The 25,553-nt window shown below is 55.4% G+C and overlaps 6 protein-coding genes across 6 annotated transcripts; 3 read left to right on the forward strand and 3 right to left on the reverse strand.

Annotated features, from left to right (window-relative positions):
* Window positions 1-1,050: 1,050 nt before the first annotated feature.
* On the forward strand, window positions 1,051-3,109 carry INS49_007049 (uncharacterized protein; the record flags this gene model as incomplete). The annotated part of the gene is made up of 4 exons (XM_043167814.1): window positions 1,051-1,126; window positions 1,200-2,307; window positions 2,365-2,626; window positions 2,684-3,109. 4 exons carry the CDS (start codon window positions 1,051-1,053, stop codon window positions 3,107-3,109), a joined length of 1,872 nt encoding a protein of 623 aa, XP_043028958.1.
* Window positions 3,110-3,456: 347 nt separating this feature from the next.
* INS49_007050 (uncharacterized protein) lies at window positions 3,457-4,108 on the reverse strand (the record flags this gene model as incomplete). The annotated part of the gene is made up of 3 exons (XM_043167815.1): window positions 3,457-3,609; window positions 3,687-3,766; window positions 3,874-4,108. The coding sequence occupies 3 exons, from the start codon at window positions 4,106-4,108 to the stop codon at window positions 3,457-3,459; spliced, it is 468 nt and encodes a 155-aa protein (XP_043028959.1).
* Window positions 4,109-5,596: 1,488 nt separating this feature from the next.
* Window positions 5,597-7,372, forward strand: INS49_007051 (uncharacterized protein; the record flags this gene model as incomplete). The annotated part of the gene is made up of 6 exons (XM_043167816.1): window positions 5,597-5,690; window positions 5,759-5,816; window positions 5,868-6,162; window positions 6,235-6,420; window positions 6,472-6,809; window positions 6,862-7,372. 6 exons carry the CDS (start codon window positions 5,597-5,599, stop codon window positions 7,370-7,372), a joined length of 1,482 nt encoding a protein of 493 aa, XP_043028960.1.
* Window positions 7,373-7,842: 470 nt separating this feature from the next.
* Window positions 7,843-22,713, reverse strand: INS49_007052 (uncharacterized protein; the record flags this gene model as incomplete). The annotated part of the gene is made up of 3 exons (XM_043167817.1): window positions 7,843-12,818; window positions 12,956-22,067; window positions 22,588-22,713. 3 exons carry the CDS (start codon window positions 22,711-22,713, stop codon window positions 7,843-7,845), a joined length of 14,214 nt encoding a protein of 4,737 aa, XP_043028961.1.
* A 289-nt stretch (window positions 22,714-23,002) lies between these two features.
* INS49_007053 (uncharacterized protein) lies at window positions 23,003-23,620 on the forward strand (the record flags this gene model as incomplete). The annotated part of the gene is made up of 2 exons (XM_043167818.1): window positions 23,003-23,224; window positions 23,291-23,620. 2 exons carry the CDS (start codon window positions 23,003-23,005, stop codon window positions 23,618-23,620), a joined length of 552 nt encoding a protein of 183 aa, XP_043028962.1.
* Window positions 23,621-24,177: 557 nt separating this feature from the next.
* INS49_007054 (uncharacterized protein) lies at window positions 24,178-25,117 on the reverse strand (the record flags this gene model as incomplete). The annotated part of the gene is made up of 3 exons (XM_043167819.1): window positions 24,178-24,645; window positions 24,727-24,903; window positions 24,962-25,117. 3 exons carry the CDS (start codon window positions 25,115-25,117, stop codon window positions 24,178-24,180), a joined length of 801 nt encoding a protein of 266 aa, XP_043028963.1.
* Between the last annotated feature and the right edge of the window lie 436 nt (window positions 25,118-25,553).

The following is a 25,553-nucleotide window of genomic DNA, read 5'->3' on the forward strand; positions in this document are numbered from 1 at the left end:
TGAGGGACGTCGAGGCTCTCATCCAAGACCCGGGTGTCAATCAACTTGCTTGAAGAGAGACCTATTTAAGCACCGACTCGTACATATAGGGACGAGCCGTTTGTTCTCAAAGTGGGGCGGATTTTGGGAAAACACCCGTTACTGACCGTATCGATAAGAATGCCTGCAGCTTCTCAGACATTGAACTTGAGCTGGAGGATCTTGCATTTCAAGCTTGGAATAATCCGTGGCTCTGTACTTGTATGGCTCCTTCTTGCCTATGCGACATAACGATGGTCGTGCGGTGCGAAAGCATTCATTCATGCAACTTCAACGGTGTTCGTCCATAATGGCTCGAGTGGACATTCGTCAATTGAGCTTGTGCCGAAGCAACCCACACAACGAATTGGACTCAGGGCCTGGAAAGAGGTCAATGCAGCCAACGGGCACCCAACGGCGCACTTAAAAGTCTATTTACAACACTCCAGAACCAAAAATGAGCACGAAAAAAGGCTTCATCGACTGATTGCTCGACCGGCTTGACAGTATATATACGATGATCCCCTCAGTCCTGCGACTAAAATTGCTTGGATATTTTATGGTGTCTCTGTGTTCAGTACCTGTCTATGGCCCGAGCCGAGGGGACGTCAGCGTGATAGGCTGAAGTCTTGGTGTGTTAGTCCCTGGGTGGTGCAGCCCGCCCCTGGAGACGCTCTGAAACTTGCCAAACGCAGCAGGAGAGCTTGTGTGGGCCACACTCGATTGGCGACTCGAGGAAGGTGGGGGTGGACACAACCCGCCCGTTACTGTGCAGCATACAACCTCCCCTCCACCTTCCCCTCCGTCGACGCCATTTCACACCTTCTCTTTACTTTCGCTCCTTCTGCCCCGCCCATGTTGTTGTCCTCGCCCAGGCTGTTCTTTGCCCCCTTCAAGGTAAAGCCAGTTTCTGCCCAGCTTCAGCCAGCGATCCACAAGGTCAGAGGCGTGCTCTTCCACGCCAGATTTACTTCCGCCCCGGTATCCCCATCCCGGAAGGCTTGCTTCAGTTCCAGCTCTGTTAATACCGAGATGGAGACCGTCGACACCAGCTACCAGCTCTCCGAGCTGCGCAGGCTAATGAGGGAGCGCAAGCTGGATATATACAGTTAGTCCACACAATCGAAACTCCCGGGAACCTCCCGTTAAGAACACATCTAAAAAAAAATGCTTAACTATAGTTGTTCCGTCCGAAGACAGCCACTCATCCGAGTATATCGCACCCTGCGATGAGAGGAGGAAGTTCATTTGTGGCTTCAGCGGCTCCGCGGGATGCGCCGTCATCACACACGACAAGGCTGCCCTGGCAACCGACGGCCGATACTTCAACCAGGCAACGAAACAGTTGGACAACAACTGGACCCTCCTCAAGCAGGGCTTACAGGATGTGCCCACTTGGCAAGAGTGGTCTGCAGACCAGTCCTCCGGTGGGAAGGTCGTTGGTGTAGACCCAACCTTGCTCACCAGCTCGACGGCTGAGAAGCTGGCCGAGAGTATCAAGAGGAAAGGGGGCCTAGACCTTGCCGCCGTCACCGAAAACCTGGTCGACATAGTCTGGGCTGGTGGCAAGCCCCCGCGCCCAAATGAGCCTGTGAAGTTGCTGCATCAGAAGTATGCCGGCAAAGACACAAGGACGAAGCTCGAGGAGCTGCGCAAAGAGCTGAAGAAGAAGCATCTGGACTGCTTCGTCGTGTCAATGCTGGACGAGATTGCTTGGCTGTTTAATCTGCGAGGGAACGACATTCCATACAATCCCGTCTTCTTTTCTTACGCCGTAATTACGGCTGACGAAGCTACATTATACATCGACTCGGCGAAGCTCGACGAAGAGGGCCACAGTTACCTGGCCGAGTCCGGCGTCACCGTCAAGCCCTATGATAGCCTCTTCGACGACGCAAGGGCGCTCAGCAAGACCGTTGAAGTAAACGGAAACGACACTGGCACCAGTGGCGACGAGACAGCAGCGAACAATAAATTTGCCATCTCAACCAAAGGTTCATGGGCATTGAAGCTGGCATTGGGAGGCGATGAGGCTGTCGAAGAGATCAGAAGTCCCGTCGGCGATACCAAGGCCGTGAAGAATGAGACGGAGCTGGAGGGCATGCGGCAATGCCATATCAGAGATGGTGCGGCATTGACGGCCTACTTTGCATGGCTGGAGGATCAGTTGGTCAACAAGAAAGCCACGCTGGACGAGGTGACGGCGGCTGACAAGCTGGAGGAGCTTCGGTCGAAGCAGAAGGATTTTGTTGGGCTGTCATTCCCTACGATATCCTCCACAGGCCCCAAGTAAGTTCGAAGGCGAGTCGAAAACAAGCTGGTGGTACTGATCTGACAATGCACTAGTGCGGCGGTCATACACTACCAACCAGAGAAGGGCAACTGCTCGATTATCGACCCGAACGCCGTATATCTGTGCGATTCCGGAGCACAGTTCCTCGACGGCACAACGGATACGACTCGAACACTGCATTTCGGCACACCGACGGAGAAGGAGCGTCAAACTAACACCTTAGTCCTAAAGGGAAACATCGCTCTCGACAGGGCCATCTTTCCTAAAGGTGTGACTGGCTTTGCTCTTGATAGCCTGGCGCGCCAATTCCTCTGGGTGAGAACATCTATACTTCGTGCGCACAAGCTCATGAAACTGACATGCTGTCTACAGAAAGAGGGTTTGGACTACCGTCATGGCACCGGCCACGGTGTGGGCTCTTATTTGAATGTACACGAAGGGCCTATAGGTATAGGGACTAGGAAGCAATATTCTGAGGTCTACATGGCCGCTGGGAACGTGACGTCGATCGAACCGGGCTACTACGAAGACGGCAAGTTCGGGATTCGCATCGAGAACATCGCCATCGTAAAGGAAGTCAAGACGACAAACCAATTCGGTGACAGGCCATTTCTTGGTTTTGAGCACGTGACAATGACACCCTACTGCCGGAACTTAATCGACGTCAACCTCCTGTCAGCAGAAGAGAAGCAGTGGCTGAATGACCACAACAAGGAGATCTACGAGAAGACCAAGGACTTCTTCCAGGATGACGAACTCACTTTAGCATGGCTGAAGAGGGAAACAGCGCCTTTCTGAGAAGATACAGCTAGCTGCAAGCAGAAGCGGATGTGCTCAAGAGGTCGCCCTCCAAGGCGAATTTGACTTGGCAGGTTTCTCGCCACAGCTATCCCCCTACAACAACTCACTGTCTTCCGGGATGATTCGTGCTACCTCTTGAGTCACCTCACAAAATCACCCTGGTGGGTTCTTTTGGTTCATCACCTGGCACAAACAGATTTGAGAAGCATCATTGCTCTGTTATGACAGCGTCTTTAGGTCGGCCCACCCATGTAGGGTTGGTGCTTGGGACATGAGAAAGCAGCGAGTGATTCAGTATGGAGATGATGAGGTTTGTATATTATGGTGTTGTGCATAGATAGCCCTTAAAAATGCATGAACGCAGCGAGCGCAAAGGTGGTGCCGAAAGCCAGCTTGAAGGTTGGGTTCTTGTTGAGGGCCGACAGGACCCGTGAGGACTCTATGCGCTGGCGAATCTTGAGCACGGCGAGCAGGTCGACGCCCCATCGCGAAGCCACCTGCGATGATCTGTTACGAGGCGACCACAACCGAGGACCTGGGCATACGTATTCCCATCAACGAGGGGGCAACTCACCTGCACTGAGACGATGGCCAGCCCCGTGAGCAGGACCAATGTCTTGGAGAACACGCTGACCACTAGGCCCGCTAGGAAACCTATAGTAAACAAGTGTCAGGCTTCTCACGTCCTCCCATCACAGGATCGATCGGCTCGGGCCTTGAAGCGAGACGAGTGAGTTGGGTGCATCGCATGCAACACATACCTGCGAGACTCCCGCCGGAGAGCTGCCTGATCAGCTCCGGGTTCAGCCATTCCTCCGACTCGGCCACGGCCCGGCTCATTGCGGGAGAGTTGGGGCGCGAGGCGGGCAGGGCGTCGAGGCGTATGGGGTGGCGCTGGTGCTGGCGGTGGGCGAGGAAGAGGCCTGACGAGAGGCCCAAGGTGAGTGGTGCTGCGGAGCGGCGGAGGGCGCCTCGGCAGAGGGTTGCTGTTGCCATTTTATTTTCTTGATGATGTATTACTTATTATTTCTTGGAATAGCTCGAGTCGAGGCAGGGGAAGGCGATTGGCAATAACCGATTGGCTTCGGACAATGGCTTGTTTCTTGTGAGTGGGAGTGAAGCCAGCCAGTTCGTTGTCGAGGTCGAGATGTCAAGTGGCAGCCAGGGTGTGACGTAGTTGCAGAGCTAACGGTGAGTGAGCGAGTAGCTCCAGCGTGGCTGCACCGTTGGTGGACTTCCAGGGGGTTCAGGGGGAGCGGGTGCTTATGTAAGTGGGTGGACTGCAAACCGACGACCAAGGTCAGTTTGCGATCCCTCACCAACCACTGTTTTGAGCATTGGCGATTCAAACAAGTTAGTCTAGTCTGTCTATTAATTCAGACTGCATTCGACGATGTGTACTATGTGCTTGCGCGCTGTAGTAGCTCTAGAGAGCCAAGTGCTCCCCAGCCTTGACCACTGTGGAGATTAGACTATGAAACTGCTAGGTATACATTGCTTGCCATACCAATTACTAGAGCACAAGTGACACAAATTGAGATAGAAGTAATTTGTACTCTTGAGACTGTGTTGGGGTTCTCTGAATACCAGGTAATTCAGTTTTCGTGCGGGAAATGACCGAGTTCCTTCAATTGACAACCGCTCCAATACCGGTGGCAGTCACGATGCTCCCCGGGAGTGACCGCTTGTACAGCATTTGTCTTGTGAGTAACCGGGCCTCTTGCTCACTACTGCGCACTAATCAAGCCTGTTCCTAAAAATTGATTGACCCACTCAAGGCAGAACCTAACCCACGACCTTAAGTAATGCGACGTTGACAAGATCTAGCAACATGACCATGTTCGCCTTCAACTCGGGCAGGCTCGAGGGTCCCGTGGAAGCTACTGCCCGCGAGACTGATCGATCGCTCATCACCACGACCCTCCCCATGCAAACTGAGCAGTGACTGGGGAAAAATTGCCATTGGTCGAGCCATCAACCATCGACCATCGAATCCAGCCAATCTGCTTGTGCTTGCGCACTCTGAAGTTCAGATGATGCCCATTGTCGGTTGTGTTTTTCCCAATATGGAAAGTGGCAGGCTAGAGCTCCGTCGCCTGCCTCGCCCTCTGGTTGGCTCGCCCTCGCAGACAGTCGATGGGAAATATTCACTCACAATGGCTCCCATCCCATTGTCTTGACTTTTTGCGCCGACGCCGTCTGAAACCTCGACGGCCTGGTATCATTTATAAGAGCCCATCTCATCTCTTACTTCCCTTCCCATCTTTCTTTTCAGCTCAGCCCCCATCTTTACTTCGACCCATCCTTAGCACCAGATCTCTCGACTTCTGCCTCAAACTTGGCCATCAATCTTGACTATCACTGCTTTTTGCGATCAGCCTCGCCATTCTCTGCTGGATAGAGAGCCCTTTGGACCAGCTCAACTGCTTGTTACACATCAAATACCCCACGCCTTCACTCTCAAGAAAAGGACCCCATCTAAGAATGGCGCCTTGCGATACTCAGACGCCCAACCCGCCCGGCGTGCTCGTTCAGATCAAGGTCGAGATCAAGCATCCTGGCGGCGAGATCGAGAATGGTGAGCGGACTAGTCCTTGGACAGCTCCAAGTCTTTTTCTGAGCCTCAGCACCTGACTTATTCCACAGACACTATTCTTCTCTCTGCCAATGATAACTGGCGGGTTGGCCGCGATGAGAATCACAAGTAGGTCGAGCTTGGTCAGCTGTCTTGGGACTGCTGACTGACTTGTACTAGTGACATCGTCATCGACGACCCATTTGTCTCTCGCCTGCAACTCGAGTTCTACACTGTCATCTTCGACGAGGAGCACTACCCCATGCTCTACGTCAGAGACCGCGGCTCTACTTCTGGCACCTATGTCAACGGCAAGCTCATCGGCGGCCGCGAAGAGGGCGACGACAAGGTCTCTCCTGGAAGAATCCTCCGCCATGGCGACGTGATCAGCGTCGGAGAGGATGTGAAGTTCGAAGTCGTCCACCCTTTCATCCCGAAGCTGAGACTCAACGAGGTTCAGACCAAAGAAGTCCTGGTGAGTCTATCGGTTTTCCCGTACTATTTGGTCCATCACTCACCAACAACTATTTAGCAATTTCACGACAAGTACGCCGTCACAAACTTCACGATCGGAAGCGGCGCGTCTGCCCAAGTCAACCTTGCCATTGACGAGGAGACGGGCGACTACGTTGTCTGCAAGATCTACGATCTCGAGTCTTTGCGGCTGAGGGGTTTCACGGCTGTCATTCAGAGACTTGTGCAAGAAACTCACGTCAGAAGCCAGATTGAGCATGTGAGTTGCCTCTCATTCTAAGCACGCCAGGCTTGAGCTAACAGTTTCCAGCCGAACCTGGCCTCTTTCCGAGGCGCCTATAAGAGCCGCTCGAACCTATACGTCTTCGAGGATCTCGCCACCGGCGGAGACTTGTTCACGCTTACTGAGCGCTGCCGATCCCCCATGAGCGAGCTCGAGGTCCGATGGCTGATCCGACAAGTCGTGACCGGAGCGGGCTACATGCACTCCAAGGGGCTCGTCCACCGGGACCTGAAGCTCGAGAACATCCTCTGCGCGACCACGCCCTCGGCGAGCCACCGCATCGTCATCACGGACTTTGGCCACACCTGCATGGTTGGCGACCGAAGCATGACCGGAATGTGCGGTACCAGAGGCTGGCAGGCACCGTAAGTCACTTCACCCTCACACGAGCAAGGCTATAGACTAATTGTTTACTAGGGAGATAATCAATACGAAGACCTGGGCCGGACCACCCGCCGACATCTGGAGCATCGGCGTCCTGGCAATCTACCTCCTCTGCGGCAAGGACAGGTGCTCATCCGTCGATGACCTCGAGATCTTCGCAGAGTGCTACGCGCTGTATCCGCGGCGTAAGGTCAACGAGCCGACCCAGGAGCTGGGCAAGATCTTCGAGGAGGTCGCCAAGATGCGCTCGGGGAATCACGTCTCCAAGGCCGGGAAGGACTTCATCCGCCGCTGCTTCCAGACCAAGCCGGAGCGGAGGATCACCGCCGCGGGCGCCCTCAAGCACCCCTGGCTGTGCGAGCCCGAGGAGGACCTCGAGATGTTCAGGGGCCTCGAGAAGGTCACCGCCAACAGCTGGAAGCCTCGGGCAGTCACACCCAAGGCCTGCGAGATCCTGGACCAGGTGGATGTTGAGAAGACTGTTGCGGATGGGAAGATGGAGTCGCTGATATCGCCTTTCTTCCCCTGCAAGCTTGTGGCTTGAATCCGGTTTGAGTCTGAATCGAGTTGAATTTGAGTTGGTCTGAGTCTAAATTGGTTCGAGGTCACGCGTCTAGCTGTTACGGGTAGCTAGGTACCTAGTCTGTTGCAATGTGATGTGCCTTAAGGGGCATGCTCTTCCTGAGGGACAATTATTTGCGTGATGGGGTCGTGCCTAGTGAGCAGTTGAGTTGAGATCTACGAGCCAACAAGAGTGGACTCTCTGCGCCCGCTCGCAATTCTAATCACGTAGAGTGTTCCCGGTAGCACAAAACTGTTCCAGAGCACCCGGAGTTTGAATGTGGAAGACTCTCAAAACAGTGGTATTGTTATGGACGTCAAATTCACTACAAAGGAATCACTCTATTTTCCATCCCTAACTCCGAATGCAAGTAATCAACCAATACCTGTCTACATGCTAACACCTTGACTAATTCCAGGCAGAACGAACGAGAAAAGAAACAGCTCACCCGCCTACGAATTAACCTCCGCAAACCACGTCCTCAACAGTCCCGCCAGGGCACCAGGCAGCTCCTCCAGGTTGTGCACGATCAGGTAGTACTGGAAGGGGAACGTGTCGAGGTACCTCTCGACGACGACGTCGCTGGAGCCGTCGGCCCGCCGCACGAACTTTGCCTTGCCCAGCTGCAGCACGCTGTCGCCCTTGCGCGAGGAGCTGTCGTCCATGATGATGAAGACGACCATGACGCGCTCCTCGAGCGCCTCGCGCAGCATCCGCCGGATCCGCTCGTGCGAGTCCGACGGCGTCAGCCCGTCCGACAGGATCAGCGCCAGCTGCCAGAGGTCTTCACCTCCGCCGCGACCGCCTGAGGCGGTGGCCCGCGCCGCGCGAAGCTGGTCCAGCGTCCGGCGGATCAGCAGCGCCACGTCGGTGCGGTCCTGCGCGAAGGTGAAATTCTGCAGGACGCGGGCGCCGGCGTCGTGGGACGACAGGAGCGGGGCGGCCAGCTCGTGCGCCGTGAAGACGTCGGCGCCGAAGCCGAGCACGCCGACCTGGCCGGCCTCGAGCATCGCCAGCGCGCGCGACACCATGACGAGGGACTCGAGGGCCATGGCGCCGGCGGTGGTGTGGCCCATGGACTGCGAGTCGTCGACGCACAGCAGGATCTGGTACGTGCGCTTGGTCGGCACGGCGCGGCGCATCCAGATCTTGTCGCGCTTGTAGCCCGACGCGATGTACGGGATGATCTTCTTGATGTTGAGCCGCTTGCCCGTGCGGTACGACCCGGACAGCTTGGTGCTCTGCGAGGGCGTCAGGATCAGCCGCAGCTGCGACGTGAGCGCGAGCGAGAGCGGGTGCGTCTTGGTCTGGAGCGCCGTCCACGCCTCGAGGGCCTGCTGGTAGTCGCGCAGCGGGCGGTCAGGGTCGCCGAGGTGCGTGCTGTCCAGCTGCGTCGATGTCTCCTCCACGGTGTCGTCCTCTGGCTCCTCCATCTGGTTCGTCCTGGAGGGAGACGTGGACCGCTCACGGTTGAAGGCGCCGCGCCTGGTCGCGACGCCACTTCGAGACTCGTCGCGTTCAGGCATGTCCTTGTCTTTGGACTCGTCCTGTTCCGCGCCGTCCAAGTCATCATCGATGTCCATGTTGTCATCTTCGTTGTCTTGTTGGGGCATCAGCCGGCTCTGGTCGTCTCGCTTGTCCTCGTCAATTGCCATGGACTCGTCGATGGGCTGCACCTCGTCCTCGGCGGCCGTGCCAAGGGCTTGCGCGTCGGGGGCGTCGTTGTCATTTTGCAGATGCTGCAGTTCCTTCTGGGCCATATCTGAGTCATCTTGTTGCCGAGCCTCCTGATTCTCGTCCATCGAGTCTTTGATGTCTTGATTTTGCCTGTACCACCTCTCGAGGGCGTCGCCGAGCTTCTTGAACGGCTGCGACTGTGCTGAGTCGTCGGGCTGGTTGGCCTCGTCCGAGCGGTCTTGGTCATCGTTCTGCCTCGACACTGCGCCCTCGTTCCCGACGGCGGTCTGCCGATCGTCCGAGTTTTGTCCCATTTCGCCGCTCTCGCGCTGCGCCGCTTTGGCCTGCGAGTTGTCGTCATCTTGCCCGTTCTCCATGTTGTTCTGGTCTTGCCCGGCGCCGCTCTTGATATCGCTGGGCGCGGCATTGTCTGGGTCTGCGTGGGAGTTGTCGTTGGGGTCCAGCGGTGGCTTTGTCTCGTCCTTTTCCCCCGAGTCGTCCGCGCCCTGCTCCTCCGCTTCAGGTTCCTTTTCTTCCATCTCGGCGTTGTCGCCCGTCATGTCTTCGTCCGGGTTCTCTGCGTCGATTTCCTGTTCCATGTCCTCCTGGTTCATCTCGCCCTGGTCGCCCTCATTCTCATCGACGCTCTCTGCGTCTCCCTCTTTCTTGGCTTCCTCCTCCGCGTCTTGCTGTATGTCCGAGAGCTTGTCCAAATCGTCGTCTGAGATGGCCGATTGGTCGTCGTCGCTGCCGTCGATGTCCATATCGTCTGGCAATGCCAACGCCTCTTTTTCCTCCACGTTCTGGTCTTGCCTGTTCAACTCTTCCTGCGCGCCCGCTTCGTCTTCCTCCGGGCCCGCCTCCTCTTCTTCCACTTCTTGCTCGGGCTTACCCTGCTCTGGCTCGTCCTGCTGCTTCGAGTCCTTGCTTTCAGGCGCGTCCTTAGCTGCGGCCTGCTCGTCTTCGTTCTTCTGGCCCTTCGTGTCGTCTCCTTCCTGGTCCTTGTCCGCGTCGTCGCCATCCCCGTCCCACATCTTTTCGTCGACTGCGGTGGGGTCGAGATCGTCCACCTCACCAGTTTCCTCGTCCATTTCGTCCTTGTCCTCTTCCTCGCCGTCCTTATCACCTTCATCGTCCTTATCGTCGCCTGCTGCGCTGCCCATGTCGCCCTCCATATCGTCCTGGCCCATGTCGATGGCGTCCTCCTGGTCTTCGATCTCGCCGTCTTTCTCCTTGTTTGGCTCTTGAGCCAGCTCCGAGAGGTCTTCATCCGGCTGGATATCCTTGCTGATGTCCTCGGCGCCCTCGCCGTCGCCGAGCCCGGTGCCGCTCTCGAGCTTGCCCGAGTCTGCGGAGGTCTCGTCGGACTTCTCTTGTGGGGTGCAGAAGCCCCTAGAGGCAATCTCCACAAACGCCTTGCCGAGGTTGAGCGCCATCTTGGAGCTGGAGCAGTGCACACTGGTCAGGTCCGCGACGGTTGTGCGGCATATGATGGCGTATTGCTGCAGCAAGGGCAGAGTGACGGCAAGAAGAGAGAATGCAGCATTCTTAACGGCCTGGTCGTCCAAGTTCAGACTGTCCAGGCGGGCAACGGAGTCGCCGATGCTGTCAACGATTGTCGTCATGTGCAAAGACTTGAGCATGTTTGCGAGTGTGTCATTGTACTGCAGAAGCCACGATGCATCTTCCGTTGATGCTGGCATGGATGTTGCTGCCTTCTGCAATTTTTGAACAGCATCGAGGACCTTCTTCGAAAGATTCAGAGTCTCCCTGACAAATACCGTAGCATCCTCGGTTGCTGTCTCGGGTTGCTGGTCGCTGACAGTGATGGTCGTCCATATGTGGAGCTGCTGGAAGATGAAGCCGAGGTCAGGCCGTTCGGATTCGAGCAATTGCAGTGTTGCCTCGAAATCATCCAGCTTCTCCTGCAGCTGCTCTCGCAATTGCAGCTGAGTTTCAGAGTCGAGGCCATCCGACAGCTTTTGGCAAGCATCAAACCGAGATTGGAGCTTGGTGAATCTTGCATGCCAGTCTTGGAGCGCAGACTGCACGGGACCGTTGGCAACCTTGCCGAGCGTGCTGTGTACCTCAATCAGGTGGAGACCCAAGTCCAGCACAGGTACAAGCCAACGCAGGAGTTGAGTGTGATTTGACGTCTCCCGTTTCGAGACCAGATTCTCGGACTGGTTGGACAGAATGAGCGATTGTACGTTGGCAATAGACGCATCCAAGGAGGTCAACGTGTTGGCGTTCTCGGCTAGGCACCGGCGTTGTTGAATCAGAACATGTATGATGCCTTCCATGTAACCGGTGCTTCGTCGGACAGTCTCGTTCGTGAGGTCGCCGTTGTGGTCGTGCAAAGAGTTTCTCACTTGTGGAGCCAGATCCAGAACCTTGTGGAAGTAGTACTCGGTCCCAGCCAGGCTTGAATCTCCTCCAGAAGGCAGGTACTCCAACTTGGCCAGCACAGCTGCCAACTGCTTTTGGTTGCGAATGTGAGCTTCGTTGAGGTTCCGCGTGAAGCCCATGGTTCGGATTGCCTTGACCGTTTCTTCAAACAAGCGGAACTTCCTAGTCTTGAGGTGCTTGACTTGCTCTTTGTTCTCATCATTCAAGAAAGCTGGAGTTTCCCGCTTCAGTGAAGACATAGCAGACATCGTGTCAGACACGAATGTGTCAACTATTTCGGCTGCATTGATCGTGGCCTCGGGCAGCTGAGACGACTTGGACATGATGCTGATGATCTTGCCGGCGTTTGAAAGTCGCTTAGCATGAGCATCATGAAGCCAGCCAGGAATCAGCTGCTGGCATGTCGAGGCAGCTGCGTCGTTCGGCTGGGGTGGTGTGGGAGGAACGAATTTTGTCGCTTTGTTGCCTGCGTGGTTCTCGTCCGGAAGTCCTTGGTCGACAATGGGTCTCATGGGTTGACCAAGGACAGCCCGGAATTTCCTGACAAGCTTGAACAGCTTCTGATGAGATTTGCGGGCACTCTCGCGCAGAGCCACAATGTTGGTATCCTTCCAGCTGGCGAGCAAGAGGACATCTTTCATGGCCTTCTCGACGGTAGCCCTTCCCTTTTGAATTGCCTCCACCACTCTGCTCTCATAGCGGCGGTACATGGAAATGAAGTTCAGCACTGCGTTGTGGATAAGGCCGAGTGGCGCATAGTCAACGACCAGGAGCTCGAGCTGTTTGCTCAACTGGAGAAGTAACTGAAGGCGGGTGTGGAACTCGCCCAACACGGCCTCGGAGAAGAACATTTCAAGGTCTGACACCAACTGGACAGAGTAATCCTTCAAGTCTTGGCCTAACTCAACCTTTGTCATGGGAATGGCGATGACAGCGTGGTAAGCGACGAACCACCAAGACTTGGCATCGGTCTGGAACTTCTCAACCTCCATGTCGAACAACTTGGCCCAGGTTGCGAGTTCCAGGCGACGCCAGCTTACGACCGTGTCCGTCAACCTGTTGTAGAGACTCAAGGCGCCGTAAATGTGGCTGGCCCAACCACCATGCTGCCACTCGTAGACAAATGCCACAAGCTTCTCGACGCGAGTTATGATCTTCGCGAGAGGGTCCGAGTGGCTGAGCTCGAGGACGTGCTCGCATGCGCCGAGTACGTCAGCGAGAGGCTCCAAGTGCGCAATCTCATCGACTTTCTGGAGTTCCCTGAAGCGCATCCGGATGCCGTGGACCAGGTTTACAAGCTTGCGGGACTCGAAAAGGTTGGCACTTGTGTAGAAATTATAACCTGCGGAAGTTGTGCTGGAGGTGAAGTTTTCCGTCTTCTCGTCCAAGACAAGCAGTGCGCCAGGGAGAAGCGCCCGGTCCGTCTGGGCAGGGGAGAGTGTGTCGCCTCACCAGAAGTCTTGCGTGCGACGCCCTTACAGAAATTGATAATACTCTGTTGAGTATCCTGCGGCTCCAGGAAAATCTTCTCGTGCCGTTCAGCCAGTTTCAGCGACAAGTTGCGGGAAGCGTTGCCCGGAATCTTTGTGGCAGCACGGTCTTCAACACCCTCCGCTTCATAGTCAGGGAACAGCTCGTTGAAATCTTGCTGGTCGGCCTCATCCTCATCGTCAAGGCCCCCCTTGTATCGGTATAGGCTGTTTTTGGCGGCTTCCTGCCTCTTGTCGGCGTCGAGCTTCTTGCTCCACTCTTCGTAGAAGTAGTGAAGAGATTGGAACACGAGCTGCCGGAGAGAGGTGTCGAGGCTTTGGATTCCATTGACACTGACCCAAAGGCCAATATAAGACAGGAACTCCAAACTCTGGGAAGGCAGTTGAGTTGTGTGACTCCACAGTGACCCGCCCAGCATCGGTGTGACACTGAGGAGCGAGCCGGTATCTGATCTCTGCCCGGCGCCAGACACAGTACCCAAGGAGAGCCCGAGTTGTAAGCAACGTAGAATTGTCACCAAAGGCACTGTCAAATCCTCATAAACCTGGAAGCGACTGGACAGACGTTCGATGAGGTGAAGCACGTTGTCCATGACGAGCTGTAGTTCTTGAGCCTTGTCTTCTGTGCCGATGGCTAGATGCTCGAAGACCGCGGAAGCGACGTCACTCTTCACAACGGCATTCAGAACGTTGTTGAATTCTCCTTGAAGTCGAGCCAAGTCGACGCTGGATGGACGGTATATGGTGATCGCGGCTGCCGGAGGCTCACCCAAGCGGTCTATCTCCTCGCGCAGCAATTCTGCACGCAAGTTGGATGCTTGGCCGGTGAAGCCCGCTTCGAAGGCGCGCAGAGCTTGCCACTTGCGTCTCAAGTTGGTCAGAAGCTCTTCATGGGAGTCCCGTTCGGTCTGGGCCCGCAAGTAGGGATCAAATATCTTGTCTGGAACGTAGAGCTTGATACACCCGATGGCGAAGTGCACCCACGCAACGGCAGCGAATGCGCTCTTCTGAATTAACGACTTCTCGGATGTCACCAGAGCAACGACTGCAGGTATGAAGTGCTGTTTGAAAATGGCCGCGCTGTACGCGGGACATCTGGACTTCTGAGAGGAACCACCGCCTGGTATTTCAAAGGCAAGGCCGCCTCGCTCAATTTTGACTGAGGATGGCACCAACTTTTGTGACAGAAGCTCGAACAGAGACACGAAGTCCTGGAGCAAGAGCGGGTCGTGAGAACCGATAACTTCCCGCATCAAGTGCCACAGGATCTGGTTCAGGCAGCCAACGGAGTCCGCTGAGACGGCTTCCAAGGACCCTGCAAGGAGTTTGCCCATGGCTGGCAGCTCTGTCTCGAGGGACTGCAGGGCGAAGAGATTGGCAGAGGCCGTCGAGTCATACTGTTGGATAAGCCTCGACATAAGCTTGCCGTTCCACGGGTGTGAATCCGAGGCGCGAGCGAGAACATAGTCTATGGAATGAAGAAGCCGTTGAGAATTGTTCCAGCTCTGCAGCCGCATCTGTGAGAGCGTGGGCATGTTGGACAGGACGACAATGTCTTGGACGTCCACGAAGACGGACGACTGGCGTGACGCTCGATGGACAGTCAATGCTTGCCTCAGTGTCTCAAATTCCTGCTCGAAGAAAGGTGTGACCTCGCGAGCATCGTCGGCGTTAGCCTCAAGGCGCTCAATCTCTCCCTGCAGGATTTGTAGGAGGTCGGCGGCAGCGACGGCATTCTTGCGCACAACGCTGTAAGCCTCGGCCAAGGATAAAATGGCCTTGCTGAGGTCTGCAACACTGGCATTGGACTTCCACCTAATAGCATCAAAGCGGTTTGCCAACTTCTCCATCTCTTGAATAGCCGAGAATGTGGCTTCATCAGTGACAGCAGCTGGCCGTAGAAGGGCCCAAAGCGTCTCCATACTCAGTCCTGTAGTCAGTTTGAAGCCAACCGTGAAGGCATCTTCGATATTACCAAGAATGCTGGTGACTACTTGCAGTCCTCGTTCGTTGTTGGAGCTGTCTGTGGTGGACTGCAGGGCGTCAATCCCTTGCTTGAGATGAGCTTGAAACCTTGCCTCCTCGAAGGATGCGCCAGTGACAAAGGTGAAGGTCCTCCACCAGTAGTGCAGAACCGCTCGCAGAACTGGCTTGACGTCAATGCTGGACTCTGAATGCTGCAGGCTTGAGTCGATATATCCCTCTATCAGCTGAACGATGGAGCTCAGGAAACCTGCCACGTTGACGGTCGAGTCTTTCGCCACACTGGCAACCTGATCGGAAACAAGCGATCGCTGTAGTCGGTTCAACGTTGAGGGCTTGGTCCTGTCGAGGGTCCTGATCTGTGACTGCATGGCTTGCTGAGCGTACTGGATTTCCATGAAGACTTCGTAGCAAAAGGCCAGCCACTCCGCAACTTTATCTGAGTTGTTCTCCATTACCCTCACCATGGGAGCATTGTTTAGGGTGTGAAGAGGCTGCGTCGCAGTCAACAGTTCGCTCCCTGAGACCTTCGTGGAAACGGCCGTGTACAATTGAAGAATGGCCTGTCTCGCGGGTGCGGCCTTTGTCGACTGAACGTACGACACGAGTGCAGAAATGTCGGAACTGGTCTCAGGAGCTGTCACGTCTTGCGAAGAACCGAGGCCACCCGTGAAAGCTTTCTCATATCTCGCCAGAAGCGAGACGTCTCCGAGGTCGAGGTTGTCGAGTGCCAGACGGGTGACCTCAACACCGCCATTCACGGAGACTTCAGAGCTCACATGAGTGGCGTGACTATATCTCCGCATTAAAGACTCAATTTCCGTTATGGTTGAGAGATAGCGGTCGCTCCCGATCTGCGATTGCTCAAGGTAAATCTCGACAGATCGATTCCGCATCGCACGGGAAAGCTCGCCATAGCGTGGGTCCATGGTCAGGAAAATCCGGAAGTCGGGGTGAGGCTTGATGATCCTAGGCTCGCCGTCCGGACCAGTGTGCTCGTTGATGCTCAGGAACCCATTGGGGCGCTCGAGCAACGAGTTCAGCCTGTCGAGGACAGACGCGCTGCACAGGTTCGCATTGTCGAGGACGAGCCATTTGCCTGCCTCCATGGCGCGGACGATGACTCCGTCGAGCCACTCGAATCGCGGATTCGCCAGAGTCCTTGGAGAGTTCAGCATTTGGTGTGCATGTGAAAGTCGCTGCCCCAGCAAAGAGTCGGCTGGTATCTCTGAGGCCAGTGCCTCTAAGCACACAGTGGTTTCCGAGAGACGAGCTTCTCCCCCGCGCTCGTCAAGGACGCTGATCAGGTTGACGGCATTTTGTGACGATTTCTGGGGCAGTAATGACAAGGCATATTCCAGAAGAGCATCGTGAAGTTCGTCCAGACTAGCGTGGAGATCCCTCAAGGGATCCGCCTGCTCGAATCCGCCAACGAGATCCATGGCATCGACGTCCGCATTCAGGGGGAAGACGACCAGTTCCTTTCCGACGGAGGCAGCTACATGGTTGAGTATCGATGATTTTCCGCTCCCGGAGGGTCCGACGAGAATGCACGGCAGGTTTTGCTTGACGCAGATCAGGAGAGACTCGATTTCCGCAAGACGTGGCACGACATCCATATTAGGGAAGCGGCTCGGCTGGAGCAGAGGGTTGCGATCCAGCATGGCCAGTCCGACTTGACATACGGCCGAGGTGAGGTTGTGATACAGACTGTGCGGTTGAGGCGGCGCTCCGAAAGCTCCTGTAAACAATTGTGCAATGTTCTCTCTGTCAATCGCGGAGCGGAAACGCTGCGTGATGATTATGTCCAGGAAGTCGGATGCTTGAGCTGAGGCAAGCAACTTGTCCTCCGAGGCAAGAAGTTCCAGCCACCGGAGTGAGTCTCGCAGGTTGAACTCCCAAGGAGAGCCGTGGGCGCCGAAGCTTTTGCGAACAGATGTCTCGTAATCCAAAGCTGACACGAATCTGATCATATTCTGAATGGTGTCCTGAGGCACGTTGGGGTACCTCTTTCCGGCGATGAGCATGAGATCCTGCTCAGTGAATACGTCGGCATAGACCACGATGAACCGGTTGACGAAAGAGCTGGGGAGACCTTTTCGGCCACCGCCCTGCGAGTGTGGGTTCTGGGCTGCAAAAAGATTGAAGTCCGGGTGGCACTTGAAGACTTGATCCAGTTCCGACACATACACCTCTCCTCGGTGGTCAAGACAGGCATTCAGACCCTCGAGGACAGACTGGGAGGCGAGGTTCATCTCATCCAACAGAACCCACTCGCCCTTCTGCATCGCTTGGAGGAAAGGTGCGTCCCTCCATGCGAAGTTTCCGGCCTCCGCACCTTCGACGGGGACATCGGTACCGAAGAGGTCCATCAGGTCCGTCTGGTCTGAAAGATTGATGCGGGTGAGCGGCCTCCCGCATGCCAGAGCCAGGGCGCTGACGAGTGTCGTCTTGCCCACACCCGGGTTGCCCTCAAGCAGAACAGGCTTGTTCACCGCGAGGGCACGGATGACTCGCATGAGATTCATTTTGGTTGTTGGGGCGTCAAAAGCGAAGGCAGAGTCATCCTCACCGCTAGGCATCCGAGAGACAGAGAACTCCCCAATTTGAACAAATCCTTCACCGATTGCCAGCTGTGGCTCGTTCCTATAAATGGCAGTGACGTCGATGCCATTTCCAAGGAGCTCATTCAGCTTGTCCAAGCACTTCTGCCTCTGCTCGTCCATGGTCTTTGGATCCAGTGAGAGCAGTGCTGAGGGGTTAGCACCAAGAGTGTCGATGAACACCGTGGCTGCTCCGTGCAACACGGCCATGGCAGGCTGCATGCCCTGAGCATGGTTGACGAAGTTGACCCAGACCAGGATGTCACGAATAGAGAAGGCAGTGGCCGATGATGAGCGGCATGTCTTGCCGAACCAGTACGAGAAATCCACAATAACATGTGCAAGGGGCTTGAACTGGGGCTTCAGTTTATCGAACACAATGTCCAGGATATCTTGCCTATTTGACAGAGGCGGCACCCAGATCTCCGTGAATCTGTTCCTCAATGCGGGCGAGAGCTCCTTCTTGCCGAAGTCACCGCCAGGATTCATAGTTGCGAAGAACTGGAAGCCGTCCGCGGCGCGCACGAACGAGTTGTCGGTGCCTTTCTCAGCAAGCAACAGGCTTCGTCCTGGTTCGAGAACAGAGTTGAGTCTCTCAAGCACGGAGTCATCTGCCAGAGAGATTTCGTCCAGCAGGAAGAAATGTGCTTCCTTCATGGCATGCACAAGACTGCCGTCCGACCACTCGAACAGAGCCTTGCTCCTGATCTCATTGGCAAGGACCTTCTCCTGCACAGCATCGGGGATCCGACTGCTGTCATCTGCAGGGAGAGCATGATAGCGCGCCAGGAGGTCATCGATGCTGCCTTGCGGCGATTGTCGCAAATACTCGAAAGCTTCCACCAGGCTTTGCTTCAAGGTTTCAGCAATGGCCCCGCGGTTCCGGACTGGCCTCTGCGAGCCGATCAAATCGCCCGTCTCAGTATTCTGATGCGCATTGACGATGTGAAGTGCTTTGCCAAGAGACTCGGCAAGCAACTGGCAAATTGTCGTCTTCCCACATCCAGTCTCACCAACCAGAAGAATTGGTTCATTGTTCCGCAGAGCCTGGGAGACCAGAGTGTACAGTCTGCGCATGGCGTTGGTCCACACAACGCCCTGCTTGTTGTCTTTGAGACCGGCCCGCCGCATTGCCCGGTTAAATCTCTCATTGTACAGCTGGTCGGGGTCAATCTTGACTTTGAAGACCGTCTCGATGACCTGCCTCACCGCGTCGCGTTCCTCATCATCCCGGACACGCTCTGCCAGCAGCATGAAACCGTTATTGGCAATGTCTTCGCGTGTTTCAGCGTCCCGAAGAGCCCACCTGAAGAGATCTCTCAGCGTTGCAAAGCTGTCTTTCTGTTCGAAGACCCTGCTGGTCTGCCGCAGGCGGGAAAGCTCCTTGTAGACGGAGACGATTCTCTTGCAGTCGGAAGGTGCCGTATTGATGCTCCGCTTCTGCAGAATATGCTCCAACTCGTCTTCAGGGATGTCGTCGTAGTGGAGCTCGAGGAAACGGTTGCGGAAAGCTCTTGAGAGGACTTTACGACCGCCGTAGAGCCCTGGAGGATTCTGCGTTGCAAAGAGCATGAAATTCTCATGGGGCCGGACGATCTCTTGAGTCTCTGGGATCAACAGCTCGCGATTGTCGTCAAGAAGACGATTGAGCGCTTCGAGGATGTCGGTGGGTGCCAAATTCAGCTCGTCAAGAACAATCCAGTGCCCCTGACGCATGGCCTGTACGAGAAGACCCTCTTGGAATTTCAATTTGCCATCTGAGCCAGATATGTAGGTGCCCAAGTACTCTTGAAGATCAGTATGTTCGTGGTTGTTGATTCGCACAAATTTGTTGCCGCTGTACTCAGCGAGGTACTCGATCATACTTGTCTTTCCTGCCGACGTTGGACCCTGGATGAGGATGGGGAACCGCCGTGTGGAGGTGGCTCGCACCAAGTTCAGCAGATTCCGCTCAACGTACGGCGTTCTGATGTAGTCCGCCCGTTCCTGCGGGGCTTCGGCGCCTTTGAGCAGCCAGTAGACTCGGCTGTCGTCTGTATCCGTGAATTTGACGTACTCACGCCCGTCGGTCGGATACTTGGGCGGCCTTGACAGAAGACGGTTAAGGTCCTTGCCGAACAAGTGCTGCACAATGAGGGGCATGACCTGCGTCTCGGACGCTCGACTCAATAGTGTCAGGAAACCCATGCAGAAACTTTCGTACAGAGACCTCTCGAGGCCATAGTACGGAGCAACATCATTGACGTACGTCAGCACTCGTGTCAAGGTACGCAAGCTGAAGTGTGGTACTTCGTTGGCGCCATCAACGAGTGCTTTGGCCTCGGCGAGCTCCTTGATACGCATGTAGAGGTTGGCAACTTTGTCCGCAGCCTGATCGATCTGGGAGTTTTGGCCGTTGAGATATGATTTGATAATCGTAACAAGATCCTTGAAATCCTTGTCTGGGCTAGAGACGTAAAGCTCTGTGAATCTTGACCTAAGCCCCTGGGGCAAGTCTCGTTTACCGACATCAGTTGCCGGGTTCATTGCTCCGAATATCCTGAAGTTGGGATGAGCTTGGATCCTCTCAATCTCGCCTGTTTCTGACAGAAGTATCGAGGGCGTCGCGTCTGGGCCTGATTGGAGCAGATCCGCTATGCTTTCCAACGTGTCCGGTGATGCCAAGTTGATCTCGTCTAGAAGCACCCAGTCTCCGTTCCTGACGGCCTTGACGATGTTGCCCTCGATAAAAGCGAATGCGAAGCCCCCTGAACCTCCCGATAGCTGAATCGCGAATTGCTCCAAGTTCTTCGAGAATTTGTCCCAACGGGGCTTGAGCTCCAGCAGCGTCTCTAGTTTTGTGGAGCCAGTCTTCCGCCTCTTCGCAGGTTGACCATCGGCGTCACGCGTCTTGTCCCGGTTCTTCTTGGCAACCTTCACCTTCAGGATCTCTTCGAAAATCTTTGGCGCCTGATTCCAGAGTTTCGCAACGTCGGACCATTTGCCCTTCGCGATGCTCTTGTTGATGGACTTTAAATACTTTTGGTTCTTCTCTTCCGAGATTCCAGTTGACGCAAAAAGGTCCTCAAATTCCTCCTTCAGAGGGACAGCCAGGTTGCGCACGTTGATGGGTTTGAAACCGCCCAAGAGGTCGCCAACCTCGCTCTGCTGGGAAAGATTCACAGCAATCAGCCTTTGACCGAGGCTTTCAGCGAGCTGTTGCACAACAGTGGTCTTCCCTATACCGGTCTCTCCTACGAGCAATACCGGCTCTTTCAAGCTCACTGCCACTGAGATCTGCTCCAACAACCGTCTGGCGTGTGTGGTCGGCGCAAATGGCCTTCTCGATTTCGTGACGCGATCCGGTCGTCTCGTTTTCCGCAACGTTGATCGTCCAACCGTGAGGTGCGTCTCAGTCTCCGCCAGTCGGGGGATGTGCGAGCTGAGATGGTGCTCCACGCGCTGGCTTGACTTTCCCATCAGCTCGCCAATGTGGAGGATCAGCTTGTCGCGTACTCGATAGTCCTTGATGCCACTTGCGAAGCAGTCGATAGCCTCCATGAACATGCTGTCGTATGCCGTCTCGCTGATCGGTTCCTCGCCTGTCTTCGCGCCTGTTGAAGCGATAATCTTCTCCAACCGTCGACACCACTTGAACAGATCTCTAGAGCTGATCGGACGTTCTGATGCTGCGGACACGCCCGGAATAAGCCCCGAGTTGCTCAGGAGGAGACACACTCGTTCATAAACCTTGAGAATCGGATCTGCCACGAACTTGCTTAGGAGTGGATATTTTTCGTGCATGACTGTCTGGAGCTCATCTTGCACCATGCTTTGCACTGGCAGCAAGGTCCAGAAACGCAGCCCGAGCAGGGAAGGGATATTCTCCTGGCCATCCATCCCCTTGTGTGTCCTCACCGTGGCCAAAATACGGAAGCTGCTAGGGGCTTTTATCGTTTCACCACGGTTCGGGATGAGGAGCTCGCCTCGTTCAATGAGAGGAAGCAGCGTGCTCATGACCTCGGTCGGCGCGCGGTCGAGGTCTTCTATCAGAACCCATCTCCCTTCTCTGACTGCCGTGGTCAGGATACCCGGCCTCCACTCGAAAGAACCGGGCTTTGTACCGGTGGTGTACAGGCCGATGAGCATTTTGGCGTCAGTCTGCTCGTTTAGGTGCAGAGTTACGAGACTGTCGTCCATTCCCAGCTCTCGTGCCAGCTCCAGAGCTGAGGCCGTTTTACCAGCACCAGAAGGTCCGTGGAGGAGGATGGGTCCCGCCTGTTGGAGAAGCTTCGCAAGGCTCTCGAGATTTAGGAGGGTCGTGGGAGTGGCAATGAGAGAAGAGCCCTTTTTTGGCGCGCCGCGCGGCCGGGGAAGCACGGTGTTCCCATAATGAACGACCAGGCTGGTGAGATCTTGGGGTGGTATGCGCGAGGGGGCAAGTTCTCGCACTTGTTCTTTCACGACGGCGATCTGCCTCTGTATCGACTCGGCACGAGCATGCTCAAACAATGACAAGAACGCGTAGTCTATAGGCTTTCCGTCAAAGTCACCAGTCATGGGCTCATTCTCGGGGGTGTGGTGCCGTATGAGAGCTTCAAGTCTGTGATCTGATGCTCTCAAGAGGAGGCAGAAGATTCGTATTGCTAGATATCTGACAGGGGCGTATGAGTGTGAGAAGAGGGCTTGGACATCAGATGGCAACACCAAAGATGAGAAGGCCTTGCGGTCGAAATTGACAAGGCGCCATACTGCCAAAAGTCTCTGTAGGAATGCATCTGGGCCCAACGATCTCGAAGACTCAGAAAGGTCGAGGCGAGCCGTCCCAGACCCTAGTGAAGGTTGGCTCCGGGATGCAATGGTCTTGAGATAATCTTCTAAGAAAACAGAAAGACGCGGTGCAAACGGTAACACTCTTGCAAAGGATGCAAGTATATCGTCGTCGCAGCTCCCGTGGGGTGTTGAGGACCCATCGGGCGCAGATGTCTGCAAAGACAGGCTCAAAATGGGCGAATATGCGACCTGTAAGTCGAGGTATGAGCGCCGCCTGTGATACCGCGTCCAGAAGATTCGTCGGGTTCTGATCGCGAATGACGTGCAGCAACTCTGGCGGTAAATGCGCCAATGTGGTCGCGTCGCTGAGCAGAGAGGCCCTCTGCGAACTCACGTCGAAATTCGCCATGGTTGGCGAGATATCCGCAAGTTTGTCGTTGAGGCGACAGCGATGATCTTTTTTTCGTCCGTCCCGTCTGCGTTGACTGCAGTAACTTTTTTACAGGGATAATTCCTAACCTTGGAGGGACGCGGTCCACTCAAGCGCGGGACCCACCTGCTTACCTAAGTATGGCAGCTACAAGCCTCGTGCGAAATCTTTGGACATCATCACTGCGCGCGCATTGAAGCACCAGGACTCGACTGACTGATCCCCTCCCTCGCTACCCAGAGGCTCTCTTTCACACAAACCGCCCGCCATGTCTCTCTCCTGCAGGTACGCGGCTCAATGCTGCGCTCGTCAGCTCCGCTCCACCTCCACCCTCCGAAGTACCGGCGCCCTCGCCCAACAAAGAATATCGCGACGGTACCAGTCGACCGACGCCGCGGCCGCACCTACGAACCCCAAGATCTCCGGTATTGTGGACCAGATCAGCCAATTGACCCTCCTGGAGACCGCAGACCTGGTCTCAAGCCTGAAGGTAAGAGGAACAACATAGGAACGACATTTAGAGCATGGGCAAGGAGCTGATCAGCCTCCTCAACAGTCCCGACTCAACATCCCAGACTTGCCCGTCGGAGGCTTCGCTGCCGCGCCCGCCGCAGCCGCACCAGCAGCAGCTGCCGCAGAGGCCGAGGAGGAGGCACCAGCTGCCCAGGAGAAGACCCTGTTCGCCGTGAAGCTGGTGAAGTTCGAGGCGACCGCGAAGCCCAAGGTCATCAAGGAGATCAAGAGCCTGTTGGGGCTGAGTCTGGTGGACTCCAAGAAGTTCGTGGAGAGCGCGCCAAAGCTGATGAAGGACTCGGTACCGAAGGACGAGGCCGAGAAGATCGTGGCGACGCTGAAGGAGCTGGGCGCCACCGTCGAGATGGAGTAGAGGGACACGGGCACGAAAAGAGGGCAGGCAGGCAGGCAGGATGGATATATGTGGCTAACACGGTCCATGTTGGACCGGATCATACAATCACATGTAAAAATGTACGTGTAACAACATATACAGGTAGATGGACGCAATATGACATCCCTCTCCTGTCACCTCTCTCGCGCCGAGGTGGGAATACTACTACCAGAATGATCATGGAAGTCCAGCTCAACAAGTGGACGGTATTCGGATCAGAAGGGCACAGTCTGCACCAATTCTCCAGCCCTTTTGATTTTACTAATGCACGGACCTACAGAGAAAACCACGACCGGTATTTGGAGAGCAAACTGGTCTCTGTCTGGCGGTTTTGGCCGCGCGGGGTTGGGAGGCTATTTTGCTACACATGTGCTGTTAGAGATGGGAACAGAGCAGGAACACCCGGAAATAGTCCTGGTATGAACGCATGAGGAACAGGGTATCTATTACTAGTCAGATGCAGCTATCCATTTTCGCATACCGAAACTCCATGTTTCTTGAGCATCCCGACCCATGATCAACACGTAAGCCACCCGTCACGCATGCCTGCCATTCGTCTGCCCATTCCTCTCCCTGGCAGCCTCCTCCCTCTGGTGGGGGCAGCTGTCCCTGACGCACCTGAGGCGCTCCTCCTCCTCCTCCTTGGCCATGATCAGGTCGTCCTCGCCGAGGTCGCTCGTCTCCTCCCACATCTTCCACATTTCGGCGTCGGCGGGCTCGGTGGGGACGGCCCATATGCTCTCGCGCAGGCGCTTGTGCCGCTCGCGGTCCTCCTCGATGCGCTGCTCGATCTGCTTCTTGTCGGGCCGCGGCGGCCGCGGCGTGCTGCCGGGCTTCGGGATCGTCTGCGAGGGCGGCATGTCGCCTAGTCCCGGGTTCGTGCTGTTAACAGGGCTGGACATGACGACGTCCATGTTGGAGGTCTCCCGCTCCTTGAGCACCTCGTTGATCTCTGTGACGGTCTGCGGTAGGAGGAAGGCTTTCGACTGGAGGCCTTGAAGAACCTGCGAATCTTGTTTAGTACGGAGGAAGAGAAAGTAGGCATACGGTCGGGCGTGGCTGCCAGCACGTGAGGGGTCACATACCCTTCTGACAACCTTAACGTTGGCCGCACCAGAGCCGTCGTCGGGAGCGACGGCGTCGACAACTCTTATGATGTCTCTCTGTATCATGCGGACGTAGTCGACATGGCCGTCCTTCTGGGCCATCTCGAGGAAGTGCTCAATGAAGTACATGATGTTTGCTCGGGTGTTCATGTTAGTCTGTGTGATTTGTTAGTCAACTAGGCTCTGGTTCCGTACCCAGGGGAGGGAAACAAACACGCTCGATTTGCTCCAATATGCACGAATGCAAATCCTCGTCCATATCCTTGTACCTAAGAGCATACTGGGCGGCCTTTTGCGCTGATGTGACCGAAGCGTTGAGATGCTGTAGTTGATGTGAGAATTTCATGCGAACCTCAAATGGGTCCGCCATCTTATTGGTTCTGTCTCCCTCTTCAACTGGGATTCACAGAATGTTCCGGGACGTGTTAGCCTCGCTCGGCAAGCAGTCGTCTTGAGGCCCTTGTGGTATCGATCGATGCCTGCTCCTTGAATTGTTGTTCAACCCCGGATGTGCTGGGTTCGACCGGTTCTCCGCCTTGGCTTGAGGGAGACCGGCTTTGTTTTGTCGATTTTGGTAGACTGACTGAGTGCTATTTCTTGTCCAAGTGACAGAATAAGAGGAGCACGATTAGAGCTGATTTCTGGCATTCGAGTAGCAATAGTTTTGGCGGTGGTTGTTGGCAGAATGGATATGTTGATGATCGGCTTCAGCCTTGCGTCTCATGGATGGAGCCGATTCAATGTTCCTTCCGCCTACCTAGCCTAGGAGCTTGACCTCGGGAGTTGCCTTGTAAGGAACCCACCCA

Source organism: Diaporthe citri (genome assembly GCF_014595645.1).
Source record: "Diaporthe citri strain NFHF-8-4 chromosome Unknown scaffold_2, whole genome shotgun sequence".
NCBI classification, from domain to species: Eukaryota; Fungi; Ascomycota; class Sordariomycetes; order Diaporthales; family Diaporthaceae; genus Diaporthe; species Diaporthe citri.